The sequence below is a fragment of the Tenrec ecaudatus genome, chromosome 3 (genome assembly GCF_050624435.1).
Source record: "Tenrec ecaudatus isolate mTenEca1 chromosome 3, mTenEca1.hap1, whole genome shotgun sequence".
NCBI classification, from domain to species: Eukaryota; Metazoa; Chordata; class Mammalia; order Afrosoricida; family Tenrecidae; genus Tenrec; species Tenrec ecaudatus.
The window spans coordinates 218,648,811-218,669,712 of NC_134532.1; the positions used below are offsets into that span (position 1 = coordinate 218,648,811).

A 20,902-nucleotide genomic window follows, 5' to 3' on the forward strand; every position below is an offset into this window, starting at 1 on the left:
TTAGGTCTGCGGGTTGGCCTACAGGAGAGGATGGAGGGCCTTTGAAGCTGTGGTCAGTTAGGTCTGCGGGTTGGCCTACAGGAGAGGATGGAGGGCCTTTGAAGCTGTGGTCAGTTAGGTCTGCGGGTTGGCCTACAGGAGAGGATGGAGGGCCTTTGAAGCTGTGGTCAGTTAGGTCTGCGGGTTGGCCTACAGGAGAGGGAGGTTCCTTCCTACATGACTGAGGGCCTCGTGAAAGAGGAGGCCCAGAGGGAAGGCGGCCGTGTCACCACAGAAGCAGAGACTGGTGTAGAGATTGGTGTGACCCTGCATAAGCCAAGGAATTCCCAGGGCCCAGGGCCCAGCAAGACAAGGATATGTCCTCTGGAGGGAATGTGCCCAGCGGATGCCCCGAATGCAGACTTGCGGCTTTCAGGTTCTCACAGCCCCCACTTTCAGGCACCTGGTTGCAGCAGCCCCAGAGACCAAGTGGACCCGAGGACGTGGGCCTGAGCTCTTCTTCACCCCCACTCCTTCCCTGCCCTCTACTCCCACCTCCCCTCAGATACACACACACACACACACACACACCAGCAGAGAAGCAGGCCCAGGGGGTGGGGGCTGGCCACTCCTGTTGGGACCCCACTCGGGCCACTCACCTGACAGGAGCGGAACTGACTGACCAGCAGTGTGCACCTCTGCGGGTCCTTCCGGCCGTCCAGGCTGTCCAGCTCGGCCGCCACCTGGTTCAGCTCCTCGTCAGCATAGTAGAACTGGGCGAGCAGCTGCGGGTCTGACCTCTGCAAGAGAGACAGGGAGGTCACGGGAGGGGACAAGGCGGCTTAGCCCACCCCACAGGCACCATCACCCCTAAGGCCCTGCCCTCAGTGGCCCCTGTTGAGCCTGCCCTGTGTCAATCCCTCAATCCCTTCTATAGGCCACACCCTTCTGTGGGCCAAGCCCCCGCAGGGTACCTCTCTCTAGGGGGCTACCCTACAGGAGAGGTACCTCCAGTTCCATCCCATCTGCAAACTCAGTCCCACTCAACATCCTCCCCAAGCCCTGCCCCCACCAGCCCCACTGGGCCCTCTCTCCCAGGTTCTACCACTTATGCACCTACAGAACTTCTCCTATAAGGTCCACCATGGTCCCTGTCCCTCTGGTCCCTCCCTCCAACAGCCTGACCCTTCCATAGGAGGGGCTGGCCCTCCACCATCCCCCCCACCCTCCAGAGGCCCCCACCTACCACACATCCTCCCTGCACCAGCCCACATGCACACCCATAGACCAATGCAGGCCCACCCCCTCTGCAGGCCACTCTCCACTGGTCCTGGCTCTAGATAATCTTCCGCTCAGGTCCACCCGCAGCAAATCCCACTGTGAAGTGTGCCCGCCTGCCTTGCCTGAGGGAGGACTCTGCTGTCTGCTTCCTTGACCGTGGGCCCAGCAGCCCGTGTAAGTTGAAGGACTTCAGTCTATTAACTGTTCCACAAAAGTGAGTTGAACTGAGCCCTCTGTACTGCCGTGTACACTAATTAGCTGTCATATTCTTTCTCATTGTATAAAACTACATATATATATATATATATATATGTGTAATCATAAGTGTCCTGGTCTTGTTTCTCAAGAGAACCCTGCCTAACACACCACATCTGCCACAACTGACTTTACACTGCTCTGTAAGCAAGGGCATTCACATCCCTCAACTGTGGTCATCGGGAATCACGGGAGGCTTGATCCATGAGGGGACCCTGCAAATGGATTTGGGGCTTCCATGGTCATCGACAGCCTTCTGCAAACCAGGCGCTCATAATTTGAGCTCTGATACCATTCCATCCTTCGAATTTGGATTCTATTGTTTATAATGCTTGGATCACACAGGCTGGTGGACTTCTACGTGGGCTTAGTTGACATCCTACTTGGCTGGATGGCTGCCTGTTTTAAGACAAGCCTTTCAGACTGCAGACACTGTTCCTCCTGGTGGCTGGGCACCATCTGGTTTCTCCACCACACTTGGCTACAGAACACACATATTCAGTGATCTCTTCATGAGGGCGAGCCATGTCCCAAGAACTAATTGTTCTTAGACAAGGCCTAGAATTGGGTCCAAATCCAAAATTTATTCATATATCTATAGTTTACATATATCTCTGGTGTACTTTAGAGATATAATTACCATTTTATGACATAGAACATTATAAATCATAGTCCCCAACCCCTGGGGCATAAGGAAATTCTATGAGTAACCCAAAGCCAAACTCCCTGTTGAGTAGATGTCGACTCATAGAAACTCTAGGACAGAGTGGAACTGTCTCTATGGGTTTTCAAGACTGTAACTCTTTGCAGAATAAAAGGCCTCATCTTTCTTCCAAAGAGCGTCTGGTGGTCTCAAACTGCTGACCTTGAGGTTAGCAGCCCAAAGACTAACCACTATGCTACTAGGGTTCCTAATTCTATTGATAGTGCCATTAATTAAGGCAATGGTACAAAATAAAATCCAATTCTGGAATCTCTCTCTATTCTCTCTAAGGACCGGGTCCTGCTTGTATTGACGTTCCATATTTTGTTCACTAGAACATCGACTTACTTTGTTTCCCCTTTTCTTGCAGTTTGTTCTCCTATCAAACCTGTGTCTCCATCCACTCTGACATTCTGCTTCCTCCCATTATGTGGGCTTGGGCCAGGGCTGTTGCCAAGGCTACTGGGTGTCTTGGCTGCTCTGATCACGGACTGTCCGAAACCTGCTGCATGTCTCAATGACCTGCAGGTGCTGGCCCAGGCCTTCTGGAGAGAGAGAGTACCCCACATGGGGGTACCCAGCTCAGAAGAATTTCTAGAGCCCCAGCTGTGTTTCCCCATGTCTTCTGGTAATCAAGGCAGCCCAGAATCTGCTGGGCCACTCAGGATACTTAGTGCCTGGTCCCCAGTGATTGGTTCAAAGGTGTGACCCAGGCAGAACCAACGAGAACCCTTTTCTGAGACTTTCTGAACAGGGGTGGAGAGAGAAGAGCCTCTGCTCTACATCCCTGACGGCAGGTAAGCCTGGCAGGTGCTGGAGGTGCCTGAGCTGTGGAGAGGCCTATCATAGGATAAGAGAATGGCCACTGGTCATCTGTCATCCATCCAGCCCTTTGCCCGCCCACCCATTTACCTACCTACCCACTAATCTCTCCACCCACCCATCACCTACCATTTGCCTATCCACCAAAATATCAACCATTCAACCTTCCCTCTATCTGCCCATACATCTGCTCATGTTTCTATCCACCCATCATCCATTTATCACCTACTCACCAACCCATCATCCATCGTTACCCATCCACTCATCCTTCCTTCATCTATCCATCCACCCATGCACACTTATCCAATAGATGCCCCCTGAAAACCCCCTCTATGCCAGGGGCTGCTCTAGATTAGGGCCAGAGGGAAAGGGATGGATCAAGGCCGCTCCCCATGGGCTGGTGTCCCAGCAAACATCAGGAGACATGGAAACAAGGGTGGCCACATCCTGCTGCCATCCCTAACATTCTCACCAGTCCTAGCATCTCATGCCTGCCTGCTCCCAGGGGCCAGCAGGTCCCCTCCTGTGGTTATTACACCATCTGGGGTCAACTTGAGAGGACTGAGTGAAGGGGTGGAGTGTAGTCTGCCAATCAGGTCGCAGCTTGATGACCTCATTTGGAGGTGCTAAGGAGATAAATAGCTCTCTTGGAGACAGGACACACGCTCACTCCCTGGGAGACATTGCATCTGAGAAGACACATGAAGCTATGCTAGTGCCCTGGAGCTGGAGGAGCCACGTGGAGACCCCTGCCAGCGCTGAGATGCTTGCACCACCACTGGATCCACAAGACTTTCCACCCACTGGCCTGTGATCCTCCTGCATTCAACACCATTGCATGTGCTTCCTGAGTCTGAAGAGGGCTTTAAAGATTGGTATCGGACATATGGGCTAATATTGGACATATAGACTTGATCTGGACTGGGCTGGGCCATTTTCTCAATATTCAATTGCCCTTGTCTATGAAGCTCTTTTGTACACACATACAAGTGTCTCTCTGATTTTGTTTCTCTAGTCAACCCGCATTAACACACCTCCACAGGCACAGCCCACTCAGCCAGGTTCCTTCACAACCTGGGGGAAAGGTCACCAGTGAATGATCCCAAGAAGGGGGCCAGGATAGGGGGACTTTCTCCTACTGACTGGAAGCATGAGAGGACAAGCTGTCCAGAGCAGCCCTTCCTCTATGCCCGGGGAGGGGCATCAGCTTATAGAATGGGACCCAGGCCTTGTACCTTTGCATCTGAGATGCAGCCCCCACAAAATCCAGCCAGCCTCTAGCCAGCCCCAGACTGGGGCTCCCATGCCAAGGAAGGAGGGGACAGGGATAGAAAGTGCCTTTCTCCCAGTGCACCTGGCCCCCACCCTTCAAAGCCTCCCTCCCACTCCTGCTGTGGGGTTGGGGGACATGGTCCCTCCTTGGGGAGAGGACTGGACCATGCTTTCCGCCTATGATGCCCCCCTTGGAGACCTGACCCAGAGTCCATGGCTGCCTTAGGGCCCAACCTGCCAGGTGCACTCAGAACCCAGGTTCAGCAGACAAAGCAGGCAGCAGCCGCTCATTCCTGCAGCCAGGCTTCGGGCCAGCTGGAGCAAAGCCACCGGCCCCAACAGCCGGGCCAGCAGCGGGAGCCCACCCTGGGGCACGGAGCTGCCATCTGCCGGCTTATGTGCAAGCGTGAATTTAGGGCACCAATAGCCATGCTTCTGGAGACAAGATCCTGGCCCAAAAATGAGGGTGTGATGGGGTGGAGTCAGGCCCAAACCTCTCCCGAGAGTGACAGAGTTGGTGTCTGCCTACTTGTAATGGTTCCCCAGATATAAGCAGCCCCCACCCACAGGCCCAGGCCAGCTGCCCTGGCAAGCAGGGGTCCATGCTGCTGGACAATCCCCGTGGAGGATCACATGCTCCTGCTTGGACCCAAGGGGGCACCACCCTCCCCCAGAGAGGGCTGCTTGCCTGTCCCCTGGGCTTCCGTGAGCCTCTATGGACAGAATGACAATCAGCTGGCGTCCGGGGTGCTTGTAAGAGTGTGCCCACGTCTTAAAGGCTTGAAGGTGAACAAGCGGCCATCTAGCTCCGAAGCAATAAAGCCCACATGGAAGAAGCACACCGGCCTGTGCGATCACAAGGTGCCAAAGGGACCAGGATAAGGCATCATGAAAAAAAAAAATATATATATATATATATATATACCATAGTGAATGAAGGGGGAAGTGCAGAGTGGAGACCCGAGGCCCAAGTGTCGGCCAATGGAGATCCCCTCACAGAGGGGTTTAGGAGAGGAGATGGGTTAATTAGGGTGCGAGGTAGTACCAATGAAGAACACAGCTTTCCCCCAGATCCTGGATGCTTCCTCCCCCCAACTACCATGATCCGAATTCTACCTTGCAGGGCTGGATAGGGCAGAGGCTGTACACTGGTACATATGAGGGTTGGAGGTACAGGGAATCCAGGGTGGATGATACCTTCAGGACCAAGGGTGTGAGGGACGATGCTGGGAGAGTGGAGGGTGAGTGGGTTGGAAAGGGGGAACTGATTACAAGGATCCACATGTGACCTCCTCCCTGGGAGACGGACGGCAGAGAAGGGGGGGAAGGGAGACTCTGGATAGGGCAAGATATGACAAAATAACAATCTATAAATTATCAAGGGCTCATGAGGGAGGGGGGAGCGGGGAGGGAGGGAGGGGAAAAAAAGAGGACCTGATGCAAAGGGCTTAAGTAGAGAGCAAATGCTTTGAAAATGATTAGGGCAAAGAATGTGCAGATGTGCTTTATACAATTGGTGTATGTATATGCATGGATTGTGATGAGCTGTATGAGCCCCTAATAAAATTTTTAAAAATAAAAAGAGTGTGCCCACAAAGTGCATGTGTGTGCCTGTGCAGTCATGTGACAACTATGCGCTCAAGTGACATGTGTGCCGTGTGCCTGTGTGAGTGTACTGTGAATGTGCGAGTGCACGTGTGAGTGTAACTCGGTGTGCCCCTGTGATGGTGAGGGAGCGTGTCGACCAGATACTCCTGGCCCAGAGTGGGGCAGAGCCTGAGCTCTCAGTCAGGTCACAGCCCGAGGGCACCTCCTCGACAGGACAAGCCTTTTAGTAGGAGAGAGAGACACCACGAGGGATCGACTTCTCTGAGTCCTTGGCCATCTGTCTGCCGGAGCAGGATCTCATGTCGGGTTCCTCCATCTCCTGCGGCCTCACCTGCAGAGCCCAGGAGCCATCGCAGACTACTGACGGTGGATTCATTCAGCCAACTTTGGACATCTGTATCAACCAGCCTGTGCCCCTGCTGTCTCTGCTCGGTCCTACTGCTGCCACCAGTCAGGAGAAGACTGAATCACACCAGAATGGACTTCCTGGTTTCTGAACCCCAAACTGCATAAGCTACGTCTTGCTATCGATTTCTTCCTGTCTGCTACACAGGCAAGTGTCCACACACGTCAATGCACAACACCCATGCTGATTACACACGAGTGCCACTACCGGGTGGGCCTGTGGGTGTGAGTCCACATGTGCATGGGCTGGGGAGAGGTGCCTGGAGCAGAAGGAGTGCATCAGCTGGCACCCTAAGAGGGTCTCACTCCCCACTTGCCCCCGAACCCTGAAGCCGAGGTAAGTTACCATTAAAGGGGGCCGTCTTCCTCCACCGTCCTTTCAGTTTTAGGCTAAAGCTGGGGGAGGAGAGAGGTGACCTCAAGCCCACAGGCCAGAAGCTCTACGCCCAACAAGGGTTCACCTACAGGCCTGCAAGGCCAAACACGCAGTGTGACTTGTGTAGAGGGGGCATAAAAGGGAGTGGTGGGGTCTGAGGAAAACTGGAAAGGCCCGCCATGCCCCTGGGGAGGCATGGAAAAGAGCACAACAGTGATCCCCAAAGCAGCACCTGTTGGAGGCTCGGCCATGATCATAAAGAGAGGAAATACATTCCTGAACTGGGGCTTTTGCAGGACTGTCATGGCAGGGTGTCGATTCAGACTCCCCCACATCTGTCTGCAGGAAGTGTCAGAAGGGGTCCGGCTGCGCTGCACCCCATCCTGTGTCGTGTCTTCCTTCAGCAAGGGAGGTCACTGCCAGAGTCAGCAGGAGCCACTACAGACCCCAGCCCAACTTTTGGCCACCTGTGAGCCACGCACAATGCTGCCCAGAATTGTGCTGCCCCCACCCTCAGGTACAGACCACGCTGCTGTGCCCGGGTGGAGGCTCAGACGTGGGCCACCAGGCCTTTCTTCCTCTGGCAGACGGACTCAGCTGGCCAGGGATCGAAGCTGAGGATTCCACCACTGCCCCAGCCTAAAACACGCTGGCCGTTGAAAGAGAGCTGTCATGTCTCACACACATGTATACCCCAAGCAGGAAAAACCAAACCAGAGGACTCGGAAAATTAAAAACTGGCCAGTGGTCTTTCCTCTCCACAACAAAATGCCTGAACCAGTTCAGTCTCGTGGGCATCGCCCCCAATACCTCTTCAGACCCCCAGCACTGGCATCAGATGGTGCAGCAGGCTTCCCTCCAGCCTCCGGGTGGAGCTGCCACGGCGTGGCGGCCAAGAGAACAACCCGCATTCCTGTGTCCGTGCCCGGACCTCCCTCCGTGCAGGCTGAGGCCAGCCCTCCTCCAGGCAGGGGTCCTGCGAAGCGAAGGTACTGGGCTTCCAAAATTAAGTCTGTCCTGATTAGCAGGATCTGAGAGGCACGTGTCAGTGCTACATTTCCATTTCTGAGCAAGAAGCAGGACGGAGCACACAATTATCATCCCCACCTGCTCATCGCTGCGATCTAAATTGGACCTGCACGGCTCGCACAGGCAGCCTGCCAGCCAAGCCCGGGGTGGGGGGGGGCGGCGGGCCGGGGAGCCTGCGAAGGAAGCCCGTGGGATCGTCACCTGGCCCGGCTTTGATGTGACTCAGCTCCTCTCTACTGGGTGTCCTCCGGGTGGTCTCCGTGCAGGACGGGTGAAGCACCGGGGCTTGGGCCGGCCGCACAGCTGTCAGGGCAGGGCCCATTGTTGCGGCCGCCGTCCCAGTGCCCCTCATCAAGGGCCTCCTCCTTTGGCGCTCACCCTCCAGTTCACCAAACACGACCCTCCTGGGCACTTGATCAAAAGATGGGAGTGGTGGTCTCCCCACCCCCGCTTCCCAGGAGCATTCTGGCAGTGCTACGGCGTTCTCTGAGACAGACGTCCTCATTCCAGGGGCAGTCCGAGGTTTTTTCCATAGTCTTCACCAGCACCATCACTGACATGCATCAACTCTTCGGTTTGCCTGCTTCGGCGCCCAACGTTCCGACGCACGTGAAGCCCCCAGGAAAGCCCACGGCCGGTGCTCCGAGGGATATCTTCTGCTCTCCCCACTTCAATCTTTTCTCCATGTGTCAGGATGTTGTGAGGCTGCTGACTGCTCCACCTGTGGGGATTTGGGTTTTCCTCCATGCTGGGGGCCGTGGTTTCCGCTTTGGCTTGGCAAGTGCTTCAAGACCTGCAGGCAAGCAGAGCTGGGTCACCTGCCTATCGCAGGGTGTCAAGACTCCTCCCTCCAATCCCGACGCCACATACGTCTTCATGTAATGCAGCTTCGCCGATGATTTGCTCAGAACTGATGATTCTAACACAAACCCACTCGGCCGACAGCCAGTGCATTTTCTAAGGTGGCATCCACAGATGGCACCATCACCTTTCTGCCTGGCTGCCGAGAGGCCAAGCAGTGGCGGCTGTAGCCTCTCGGCTCCTAATCAAAACCCAACTCAGTGCCTTCAAGACAATTCTAACTCAGAGCAGCCCTACAGGGCAGGGTAGAACTGCCGTTTTCCAAGACTGTCGCTCTTCGCAGGAGTAGAAAGCCTCGTCTTTCTCCCTCGGAGTGACTGGTGGTTTCAAACTGCTGACCTTGCAATTAGCAGCCCAACGAGGCGCCTCTCTCAGCTCGTACGCTGGGCGGAAATCTGCGTGTAGGAAATGGAAACTCAAGCTGCTTCTTTATGAAGTGCTCCTCTCCTTCCCAAAGGATCTGGGAGGAAAGGCCCGACTGTCAGACACCCTGAGATGATTTCCCTGGGATAGTCTTAAATGTCGAAAAGGAACTATGCCGAGGTTACCTTTCAGCCAAATGGAAGAGTGGGGCACTGCTAAACGACCGTCTACACCTGCCCCACTTACCGACTATCTTGTTGCCCGACATGAATCGACCACACCAGGAAAACGTCTGTTCTCCCAACGGCTCTGCACACTGACGACATCCCCCTGGAGTAACGGATGTCGAGGTGTAAGGCTGATGCTGGCTGGGATGGTTAAGGTTAAAGGTCAGCTTGGCTGGGCCGTGATTCTCAGTGGATTGACAGCTCTAAGAGTCGGCGGTTTGCAGTGGTCATCCTCATTTGCATGCGATGCCGACTTTCGCATCGTGACCCGGTCACGGGAGCCTAACCGCTGGCAGCGGGTGAGGAGTGGGTATGTCTGGGACCTGTGAGGTCCATGTTTACTCGGATGCAAAGAGGAAAAGATAAAGGAGGCAGAGAAACTGAGGTACTGGAAACAGGGCGATCAGAGCAATGAAAGAGAATGTTGACATCTGAGCCCACTGAACAATCTGTGCGCGAAATGTCAGAGAGGCGCCTAATTTACCGTGTGAGCTTTCACCCAACACGGTATTTTAAAAAGGACCTGAGGTGGTGGAAACAGCCCAAGTGTCCACCAAACAGAGGAGAACAAGGCCACCTCACTGCCATCGAGTCCGCGCCGACGCACGGTGACCCAGGGGCATAAGGCAGAACTGCCCGGTGAGTTTTCGAGGCTCTAACTCTTTGCAGGAGTGGAAAGCCTCTTCTTTCTCCCACAGAGTGGCTGTTAGTTTTGAACTCCTGACTCAGTAATTAGCAGCCCAGGGCACAACCCAAGGCGCCACTGGGGCAGAAGGCGGTCATCCACACAGAGGACTATTAACAGTCCTGGAAGGGGAGGAAGTCCCAGCACTTGCACGTGCTACTCATTATGTTGTTGTGGTTAGGTACCATCGAATCGGCTCTGACCCATAGCGACCCTGTGCACCACAGAACGAAGCACTGCCCAGTCCTGCGCCACCCTCACAATTGTTCCTCGGCCCGAGCCCATGGTTGCACCACTGTGTCCATCCGTCTCGTTGAGGGCCTTCCTCTTTTCACTGCCCCTCCACTTTATCAAACATGGTGCCCTTCTCCAGGGACTGGTCTCTCCTGACAACATGTCCAAAGTATGGGAGATGGAGTCTTGCCATGCTTGCCTCCTAAGAACACTCTGGCTGTACTTGATCTGTTTGTCCTTTCGGCAGTCCATGGAACTTTCAATGTTCTTCTCCGGCACCACCGTCCACATGCATCCCTTCTTCTTCAGCCTTCCTCATTCAGTGTCCAACTGTCACGTGAGTGTGGTGCCGTGGAGAACACCATGGCTGGGGCAGGCGCACCTCAGTCCTCAAAGGCAGCCTTGCTCTTCAGTGCTCTAAAGAGATCTTGTGCAGCAGACTGACCTATTGCAATGGGTCTTTAGATCTCCTGACTGCTGCTTCCACGAGCATTGATTGCGGATCCAAGCAACACAAAATCCTCGACAACTTCAACCTTTTCTCCATTGATTGTGATGTTACCCATTGGTCCAGATGTGACGGTTTGGGTCTTCTTGACACTGAGTTGTCATCCACACTGAAGGCTGCAGTCCTTGATCTTGCTTCGAGTCCTTCTCACTTTGAACAAGCAGGGTTATGCCATCCGCGTCCTGCAGGTTGTTAACAAGCCTTCCTCCAAGCCTTTACATCACCCAGCTTCTCTGATGATGTGCTCAGCATCCAGGCTGAACAAGTGTGGCGAGAGGACACAACCCTAACTCACACACGTCCTGATTTTAAACCATGCAGTATTCCCTTGTTCTGTTCACACAACGGCCTCTTGATCCCTGTACAAGTGCTGAATGAGCACAGGGCAGGGTTCCGGAATTCCCCTTCTCCTCAAGGTGATCCAGTTCCTCCTGGTCCACACAGTCAGTTTCCTTTGCATTGTCAATGGAACACAAGCCAACATCTTCCTGGTACTCGGTGCTTTGGGACAGACCCATCTGACATCAGCAGTGATAGCCCTTGTTCCACGTGCTCTTCTGAATCCAGCCTGAACTTCTGGAAGGTCCCTGTCGATTTACTACTGTCGTTTGATACTTTGTGGAAAGAGTTGAAGGCGCTGAGTTTCTGTTTGGGATAATAAGGGGAGGGGGAATGGCGGTAATGGTCACTCAACATGGTCAACCTGATGGATGTCACTGAATCGTACTTTCAACAGGGAAACTCGCCTTGTACACAAGGGGCTCAGGTGGCGCAGTGGGCTGAGCAACGGGCTTCTAAGAGGAACTGGAGCAGCTCGAACCCACCAGCCCCTTCGTGGGAGAAAGATGAGACGGTCTGCTTCCAGAACGATCCTACGGTAGAAGTGAGCTCGCTGCCACATCGTCAGCCTGTACTAAGAGCAGGCCGTGCCCCGGATGAAGCCCCCATCCTCTGTATCAAGACTGTGGCCAGAGTAACTGCCTGGCTGCCTCAGAGAAGGCCCCAGCATGTAGCCGACCACTCTAGGTGAGACCACTTCCCGGGAGAATCCTGGCCCAGCCAAGTTGACATAGAATCTAACTATCACAATAGCTGAGCACCTGCCACCTCCTTGGGATCCATCTTACAGGGCGGGGGCCCACCATCTGGCCACGTGTCACACTGGGTCACTCAGGTGGGTGCTGGCCCAGGACGGGCTGGGAACAGGTATCTCCACGCAAGCCCAGCATCCCTCCGCAGAGAGCAGAAGGCTTTCGTTTTTGAACAGCTGTACTGAGATGTCCCTTGCCCCACATAAAACCCTCCCTGTTAAGGATGAACAAGTCGGTACTCCTGCGTATACTCACAAGTTGTGCAAACATCACCACAACCTAAATTTAGAATGCTAAATTCATTGCCCCAAAAAGGAACATCACCCCACTCCCCAACCGCTGGCCCCAGACAACCACTAACTGGCCTATTTCTGGCTCTGTCGATTTGCCTATTCTCAACGCGCCATATAAATAGGATTGCACCCCCCAGATCCTGGATGCTTCCTCTCCCCAACTACCATGATCCGAATTCTACCTTGCAGGGCTGGATAGGGCAGAGGCTGTACACTGGTACATATGAGGGTTGGAGGTACAGGGAATCCAGGGTGGATGATACCTCCAGGACCGAGGGTGTGAGGGACGATGCTGGGAGAGTGGAGGGTGAGTGGGTTGGAAAGGGGGAACTGATTACAAGGAACCACATGTGACCTCTTCCCTGGGAGAGGGACAGCAGAGAAGGGGGGAAGGGAGACTCCAGATAGGGCAAGATATGACAAAATAACGATGTATAAATTACCAAGGGCATATGAGGGAGGGGGGAATGGGGAGGGAGGGGGGAAAAAAAGAGGACCTGATGCAAGGGGCTTAAGTGGAGAGCAAATGCCTTGAGAATGATTGGGGCAGGGAATGTATGGATGTGCTTTACACAATTGATGTATGTATATGTATGGATTGTGGTAAGAGTTGTTTGAGTCCCTAATAAAATGTAAAAGAAGAAAAGAGAAAAAAATGATTAGGGCAAAGACTGTACAGATGTGCTTTATACAATTGATGTATGTATATGTATGAACTGTGAAAAGAATTGTATCAGCCCCAATAAATTGTTAAAATAAAAAAATTAAAATAAATAAATAAATAAATAGATAGGATTGCACACAACGCTTGTCCTTCTGTGCCTGGCTTCCTTCCCTCTGTCCACACCATTTGCACGCGGTCTCCCCAGGCTGCAAGGGCCGAGTCGTTCTCCAGTGCATGGGTGTCCGTCCACTGTCTGCCAGTGGCCATGGTGGGCTACCATGGAGGATGATGCAGTGTACATTGGTCTACAAGTTTTGTTTGAGGTCCACTTTCTAGTCTGTTGGGTGCAGGCCCTGAGAGGGCTTGCTGAGTCATATCGTCACAGGACTGTATGCTCCAACTCAATGTAAAGAAAACCCAGATCCTCCCAACTGGACCAGAGGGCATCACCACGACCAAGATTGGAGCAGTCGAGGGTCTCATGCTCGGATCCACTGTCAGTGCTCACGGAATCCACCGTCAAGACAGCAGAGCGTGTATCGCATTGGGCAGGTCTGCGGAACAAGACCGCTTTGAAAGTGTTACAGAAAGGTTGCAGGAAGGAGAAGAGCCAGTCAGGGTGCAGTGTAGCAATGATGAAACATACAACTTTCCTCTAGTTCCTAAGTGCTTCCTCCCCCCCAAACCTCCCCTCCACCCCCACTATCATGATCCCAATTCTACCTTACAAATCTGGCTAGACCAGAGGATGTACACTGGTACAGATAGGAACTGGAGACACAGGGAATGCAGGACAGATGATCCCTTCAGGACCAGTGGTGAGAGTGGCGATACCAGGAGGGTAGAGGGAGGGTGGGGCGGAAAGGGGGAACCAATTACAAGGATCTACATGTGACCTCCTCCCTGGGGGACGGACAACAGAAAAGTGGGTGAAGGGAGACGTCAGACATTGTAGGATATGACAAAATAATAACAACCTATAAATTGTCAAGAGTTCATGAGGGAGGGTGGAGCAGGGAGGGATGGGAAAAAAGAGGAGCTGATACCAAGGGCTCAAGCAGAAAGCAAATGTTTTGAGAGTGATGATGGCAACAAATGTATAAACGTGCTTGACACAATGGGTGGATGGATGTATTGTGATAAGAGTTGTACGAGCCCCCAATAAAAAGATTAAAAAACAAAAAAAGAATGTGGGAAAGGAAGGGTGTTCCTTTGAGGACCGAGGTGCCCCTGCCCCCACAAGCCACGGTATTTTCGATCGTTTCCCAGGCATGTGAAAGTCGGAGATGGAATCAGGAAGACCTGTGAAGAACAGATGCACGTGGATGACAGTGCTGGGAGAGAATACTGGAAGGACCACGGCAGCCAAAAGGACAAACGCATCTGTCTCAGAAATCCGGCCAGAGCGCTCCCTAGAGGCAAGGGTGGCGAGACTCAGTCTCACGTACTTTGTCATCGGAGGAGCCCGGCCGCTGGAGAAGGGCTCGTGCTTGGTCAAGCAGAGGGGTGCCCTCCACGAGATAGACTGACACGGTGGCTGCACAATCGTTTCAACCCTAACAGCAATTGTGACGACGTCGCAGGCCTGGCCAGTTTGCCCTCGCGTGTGCATGGGGTCGCTATGGGGTGGGACCGACCCGACGGCGCCTTACCACCCCCACAACCGCACACGACACCGAGCACGTGCTCACGTGAGTCTGGGCCATCTACAGGTCTTCCTTGGGAACAGGTCCACTCCGACCAACACCGGAGGCACAGGCACAGCAGCCCCGGGGCCCTGTGGCCACATCTGCTCCCAAGGACCCTGAGCCCATAGCCAGGTGACTGCATGGCCTACAGCAGAGCCCTCGGACTGCCAGTCCCAGGGCCCCTCCACACGCCACATGATCTCCCAGAGGCTGCAGGGCCTGTACGTGGCAACACGGCCCCTGCGTCTCAATTCAGAATCAGGTCTGCAGTCAAGAGAGTTCCCCAGGACCAGACAGAAGGGCCCCCCTGGAGCCTTCCCGGGGGCCCCAGAACCTTCCCACCCTGCCCTTTGATGCTTAAACAGTGGGGGCAGACTGGTTTGTCTTGTGCCACTGTGAAAATCTCTTCGTTTTCCAATAGAGCCCATTTGAAATTCAGCCCAACTGAAAGATGCTGTCCTGGGCCTACAGGGGGACCGGGCTCAGCTCAGATCGGTGCTGCCATCCAGCCATAGGCCTTGCCGCTGGACCGTGTGCGGGGACTTGCTCTGAGGCACTGCGTCCTTCCATGGCCACCACCAACCCCTCACGTGGTCACCCTGGCTGACCTTCTGGGCAGCTGTGCGGCTCCCCATTGGGCAGAGTAGGGTGGCGACTCCCATGTGGTCCCATGGTGCGGCAGTTAGGGATGGAGTCAACTAGACACTCCTGGCTGGGGGTGGAGTCACACCTGTCATTCAAGTTGCAGCCTGAGGACACTCCTTGATGTCATAGCCTTTGTATAGGAGCGAGGCGAACAGAGACTGTCTCTGTACTTGGCCTTCCCCCTTGCTGGAATGTCCCTGGGTCACTGATCCTGTGTCTGCCTCCAGGGGTGGTCCCATGTGACTGCTTGGTTACCTGCCACATTTCCACCAACCGTGGACTCATGTGACTCTACGCCCACCGGCCTGTGGTCTTGCTGCTTCCTGGGTCACTGGCCCACAGCCACATTAGTCTGCAGAGGGCCCCGGCCCACAGGGGATTTATGGGCATGAGCTGGACAGGGCAGGGCCTCCCTCTGGATCTACAACTCTTCCTTACACACACAGGAGTGTCACTGGATTTGTTTCTCTGGACAGCCCAGCCTGACACACACAGGACCACGGAAAGGGTCGCCAGAAGTCTGCAGGAAACACGGCTGAAGAGGTGTGTACTGCCCCCTCGTCCCCGAATTCTGAGGCTGAACGTGCCTGGCTTCTAACTTCACTAAGAGCTGTGGGTGTCGACTCCCAGTCCTTCAGGGTAGAAGCAAAGAGTGGGCGGGCAAAGCGAGGGGGAGGGCACAGAACTGTCAGAGTGGTAAGGGGCGCGGCAAGCATGGGGAAGCCACCAGAACGCAGGGCATTCCAGGCTGCTAGATGGCCAGAAATGGGACAGGAAGGAGCACCTGGCCTTGCCGTGAGCCCACGCAGCTCCCTCACACCGACTGCCACCAAAGGGAAGACCACTGGTTAGCTCCGTCGCTGTTAGCATCCCAGCCCATGGACCTCTTGCACACACACAGGATCCGGCTGAAGGCTTTCATGAGCTGGTTTCCAGCAGTGGGTCACCAGGTCTTTCTTCCTAGTCCCTCTCAGTTTGGACACTCCATGGAAGCCTGTCCAGCATCCTAGTAGTGCTTCCTAGTAGTGCTCCAGCCCCCACTGGGAGGAGGCTGGGGACAGCACACGAGGTACTCTGGCCGGGAACCAAACCTGGGTCCCCCGCATGCCAGGCAAGGATCCTACCACGGAATCAACACTGTGGCCAACAAAATTTGGACCTACCTATGTCACGCCGCTGCCACCCTCGCCAAGTCAGGAGGGGCGACCGGGCCCATCCCTGCAGCCTTAAAATAGCTGCTCTCAGGAGCACCTGCTCGCCCACATGTGCTGTTTATCAGAAGACAAAAAGTATTTGCAAAATAGGCCAGCGTGCGTGGGGACTCTGTTTGGGCACATTTTCAAAGGGATACATGCAGCCATGGGAGGGTGGCCTGCAGAGCCGCTGGGCGTGTGCTGGGCAGGGAAACGGTCTGCAGAGCTAGGACGCAGCTGCAGATGCTCAGGGCAGGCCAACCGCTCCCGCAGACAACCCCACCACCTCCCACCCCCCACCCAGAAAACAAACGGACAGAGGGGCGCCCTTCCAGGGCAGCAGGCAGGTCATGAAGGCTGCCCAGATATCCAGTCTTACACGGATGCATGGATACACTAGGGGTAGAATTCTGCCCACTCCCCAGAATGTGTGTGAGTCCTGACCCCCATACCGGTGGAGGTGCTGGTGGAGCAATGGTTAAAGTGCTCAGCAGCTAACTGGAAGATACAAGGTTCAAATCACCAACCACTCCCGGGGGGAGGGGGGAGATGCAGCCATCTGCTCCCATAAAGACTGCACAGCCACTGACATAGAACCCCCTCCCAGGGGAACCGACAACAGAAGTGGGTGAGGGGAGACAGCGGCTGGTGTAAGACATGAAAGAAAAAAAAGATAAATTACCAAGGGTTCATGAGGGAAGCTGGGCCGGGGGTGGGGGGAATGAGCTGATACCAAGGGTTCAAGAAGAAAGAACATGTTTTAAAAATGATGATGGCAAACTATGTACAAATGTGCTTGACACATGGGATGGATGGATGGATGTTGATAAGAGCCGTAACAGCCCCCAATAAAATGATTTTTAAAGAGACTGCAGAGCCTATTAGCAACTGGGGCCTTAAAACCTCAAAACCCCCTGCCTTTGAATGGATGCCGACTCATAGCAACCCTATAGGGGGAACTGCCCCTGTGAGTTTCTGAGACGGTAACACTGTGGAGAGTCCATCTTTCGCCAGAGGAACCGCTAGTGGTTCCGAATTTCTGACCTCACAGACACAGCCCAACTCATCACCACGACGCCACCAGGGCCCCTCAGCCATCTTCAGTGCAGCTATTGGTCTCTCCCGGTCTAGAGGGGAGGAGACGAAAACGCAAGACACAGAGAAGTCACTCGTGGGATGGACTGATGGACCACACTAGCATCTGTCTCCAACAACCCTGAGAACAGAAGAACGAGATGGTGCCCGGCGTCCACCACCCACTGGTCCTCTGAAAAGGACCACACTGGAAGGTCCTGGGTAAAGTGGGAATGACATGAAATGTGGACAGAACTCAAAATCATCCAAAGGGGCCAGGCTTACTGGTTAGACAGAGACTGGGGGGACCCCAGAGACTATGACCCTCCGTCATTAGAACTAGATGCATCCTTTAAAGTTCAATTTTCAGCCAAACCATAGACAGGTTCATAAGGGGAAAGTAACACCTGTGAGATCTGCATCCCTCAGAATACTCAACCATTTGAGGCCAAAAGGGCATCACTGATCCAAGCTCCAAGTCCAGAGGGTTGGGAAAGGGGCGGTGGATTAGTGACGCTATCTTAAGAGCCTCAAGGGATGAGTTGAAACAAACGTGGATGAATTGTTGGATGTACAACGAGGGTCTGCTCTGTAAACCTTCACCTGATTCACAAAAATTTTAATTAAAATGAATTTTTAAAAACTGCAGCCTTGTAAACCTTACCAGGCAATGCTACCGCATCAGTCATGATTCAGGATCAGCCCTGGATGGCAATCGGGTTTTATACCTGGGGGTGGGGAAAGGGTTCTATTTGTTATGTTAATGAAGCCAAACTAGTGCGAACCCCACACCTGCTGCCATCTATTTGGACTCAGAACAACCCTATTGATTGAGACCATACATCTTTCAGGAGCAGACAATCTCCAATTTCTCCCAAAGAGTGTCTGTGTGTTAGTCCAGGTTGACTAGAGAAACAAATTCATACACATTCATATGTGTATAAGAAACAGTCTTATGTAAAAAGAGCAATTGTATATTGAGAAAACATCCCAGCTCAGTCCAGATCAAGGCCATTAAGTCCGAAATTAGCCCATATGGTCGATGCCAAGTCTATGAAGTCCTCTTCAGACTCACACAGCACATGCAATGACACCAAACACAGGAAGATCACAGGCCAGTGGGTGGGAAGTCTTGTGGATCCAGTGGTGTTGTAAGCATCTCAGCACTGGTGTGGGTATGTGTGTGTCTACTCCAGCTCCAGGGCTCTGGCTCTATCAGTGTGTCTTCATGTGGCTTGTCAGCAGGAATGTGAAGCAGCGAGTGTGTCCCACCTCCAGGGAGGAAGACAGGAGTTCCCAGCATCCTCAGGTGAAGTCCACGCCCACACAGAGGCCTCATTGGCTAAGACCTGATTGACAGGATAGATTCCACCCCTTCACTCAAGCAGACAAGAGATGAATGTAATTGCCACAGTCTGGTAAGTTTGAACCACTGATCTTGTGGCTCACAGCCCAACACTTACTGCATAGTGCCACCAGGACTGCATATACGTTAGTGTGTGTGTGTGTGTGTGTACGCTTATCTTAAATCAATCTCCTCCAGGCTAGCACACAACTCCTGGACCTCCACGGTTCTGCTGTGCCCCAGTCTAAATCCCTCAGGGTAAAGTCCTCGCCCAGTGTCACACACACACACACACACACACACACACACACACACCTCACAGAAACCCACCTGGCACCGCCCATGCCGCCCTCAGCAGAGGAGCGGCGGCCCCCTTGGAGTGGAAAACAACTCCCTACACAACTTTCCTGGGCTTTCTCTTGCCAGTGCGCGTGTACTTTTCTTCAAACTTCTCCCTAAGAAGCCTTCCTGATGATGCTGGGGCTTAGAGAACATCGGGCAGGACCACTCCCTTAGAATCCCAAAACTCGGTCGCCAAAGCTTTCTGATTGGAGCTGACCCCTTGCCTTGAATGTACCTGGTCCAGCAGCTCCCCTTAAAAGCCACCTAACAAGACTAAGGCAAGCATTTCAGCGAGCGAACTTGTCTGCCGCCACCCACTGATGGCAGAGACGTGTGGAAGGTGGATTCAGTGGCACATTAGTGGTGAACAGTGGCCCGCTGCCTATCTGCCATCTGTCCCCCTGGGGGGGGGGCTGCACTGGATGTCCTGCCACTGGTACAGGCCCACACACTAGCAGGGTCAACCGTGAGAGACAGGTTTCCGTAGCCTCCAGACTGAGAGGAGCACTGTTGCCGTAGTGGTTAGGCATTGGTCTGCGATCAGAAAGGCCTGCAGTTCGAAACCACGAGCTTCTGCTTGGGAGAGCTACTGGGCTTCTGAGTCCCATAGAGTCACAGTCTCGGGAACTCCCAGGGGCCCTTCTACCTTGTCCTGTAGACTCACTAGGAGTGAGCACAGGCTCTACGGCAGTGCACTCTGTGCTCCAGACTAAATCAGGTTAGGAAGGAAGGTCTGGCGATCTATTTCTCAAGAAATAGTCCTTGGAAATCTACGGCTACAAGATTGTAGCCATATTGTCTGATGCAGCCTTGAGAGAGAGTCCTCTGACTTGGAAAGCGCTGGAAATACACCCTAGCTACAAAAACTGGATTCAAACACCAACAGCCACGAAGATAACATAGGACCGAGCAGCCCCTCAGTGGCCCCTTCTGCATCAGGCTGCCATGGACTGGAGCCAACTTGACAGCCACTCTGCACAAGACCGCCTTGACTCACCACCCACCATGGAGGCAGAAGTCGGAAAACCAAACCACCGGCTGCACAAGGCACATCTGCCCCACACGCGCTCCCGGTCGTGTTAAAAAGGAAGGAGGTCACTATGAGCACTAAGGAGCCCTGACCCCAGCCACGGTCTTTCAACTGTGTGGCAGTTCCATCATCTGGGGTCGATTTGAGGATTAAGAGTGTAGAGGTTAAAATTTTAAAAAAAGAGTATAGGGGTGGAGGTCTAACCTGTCAATCAGGATAAAGCCACTGAGGCCTCTGTGTGGGCATGGCCTTCTCCTGAGGATTCTGGGATCTCCTATATTTCCTCCTCTCTCTGCTCACTCTCTGAGAGACATCCTGTGGAGAAGACACCTGGAGAGAGGCTGATGGAGCCAGACCTCTGGAGTCAGAGGAGCCACGTGGAAACCCCTGCCAGTGCTGAGATGCTTACAATGCCACTGGACCCACAAGACTTTCCACCCACCAGCCTGTGATCCTCCTGTGTTTGGTGTCACTGCATGTGCTGCGTGAGTCTGAAGAGGACTTCATAGACTTGGCATTGGCCATATGGGCTAATGTCGGACTTACAAGCTTGATCTGGACTGGGCTGGGGTGTTTCCTCAATATTCAATTGCTCTTGTATATAAACCTCTTTCTTACACACATATGTGTGTCTATGAATTTGTTTCTCTAGTCCACCCGGACTAACACAAACTGCCTCGTGTGCCTGTGAAAGATGGACAATGAATAAGGAAGACCAAGAGGAACTGACCCCTTCGAATGACAATGAGGGTGAAAATTAGTAAACGTGTCGCAGGGCTGGCAGGAGAATGCACACATGCGTGTCTGAAGGACAGCCAGAATGGGGGCACATCATCAGGAGGGACCAGGCATCAAGCCTGGTCGAGCAGAGGACCCGTGAAAAAGAGGAAGACCGTCCGTGAGATGGGGTGGCACGGAGGCTGCAACAA

General features: G+C 53.7%; 1 protein-coding gene across 2 annotated transcripts in view; it reads right to left on the reverse strand.

Annotated features, from left to right (window-relative positions):
• ZFYVE28 (zinc finger FYVE-type containing 28) overlaps nucleotides 1-20,902 on the reverse strand; it is a 100,284-nt gene that overhangs the window by 60,491 nt on the left and 18,891 nt on the right. For both annotated transcript variants that reach the window (XR_012783497.1, XM_075544614.1), the window contains exon 2: nucleotides 639-779. Coding sequence is in view for 1 of the 2 variants with exons in the window: in XM_075544614.1 (XP_075400729.1) it covers nucleotides 639-779 (141 nt within the window). In the remaining variant the exon portion in view is untranslated. The remainder of the gene's footprint in view (nucleotides 1-638; nucleotides 780-20,902) is intronic.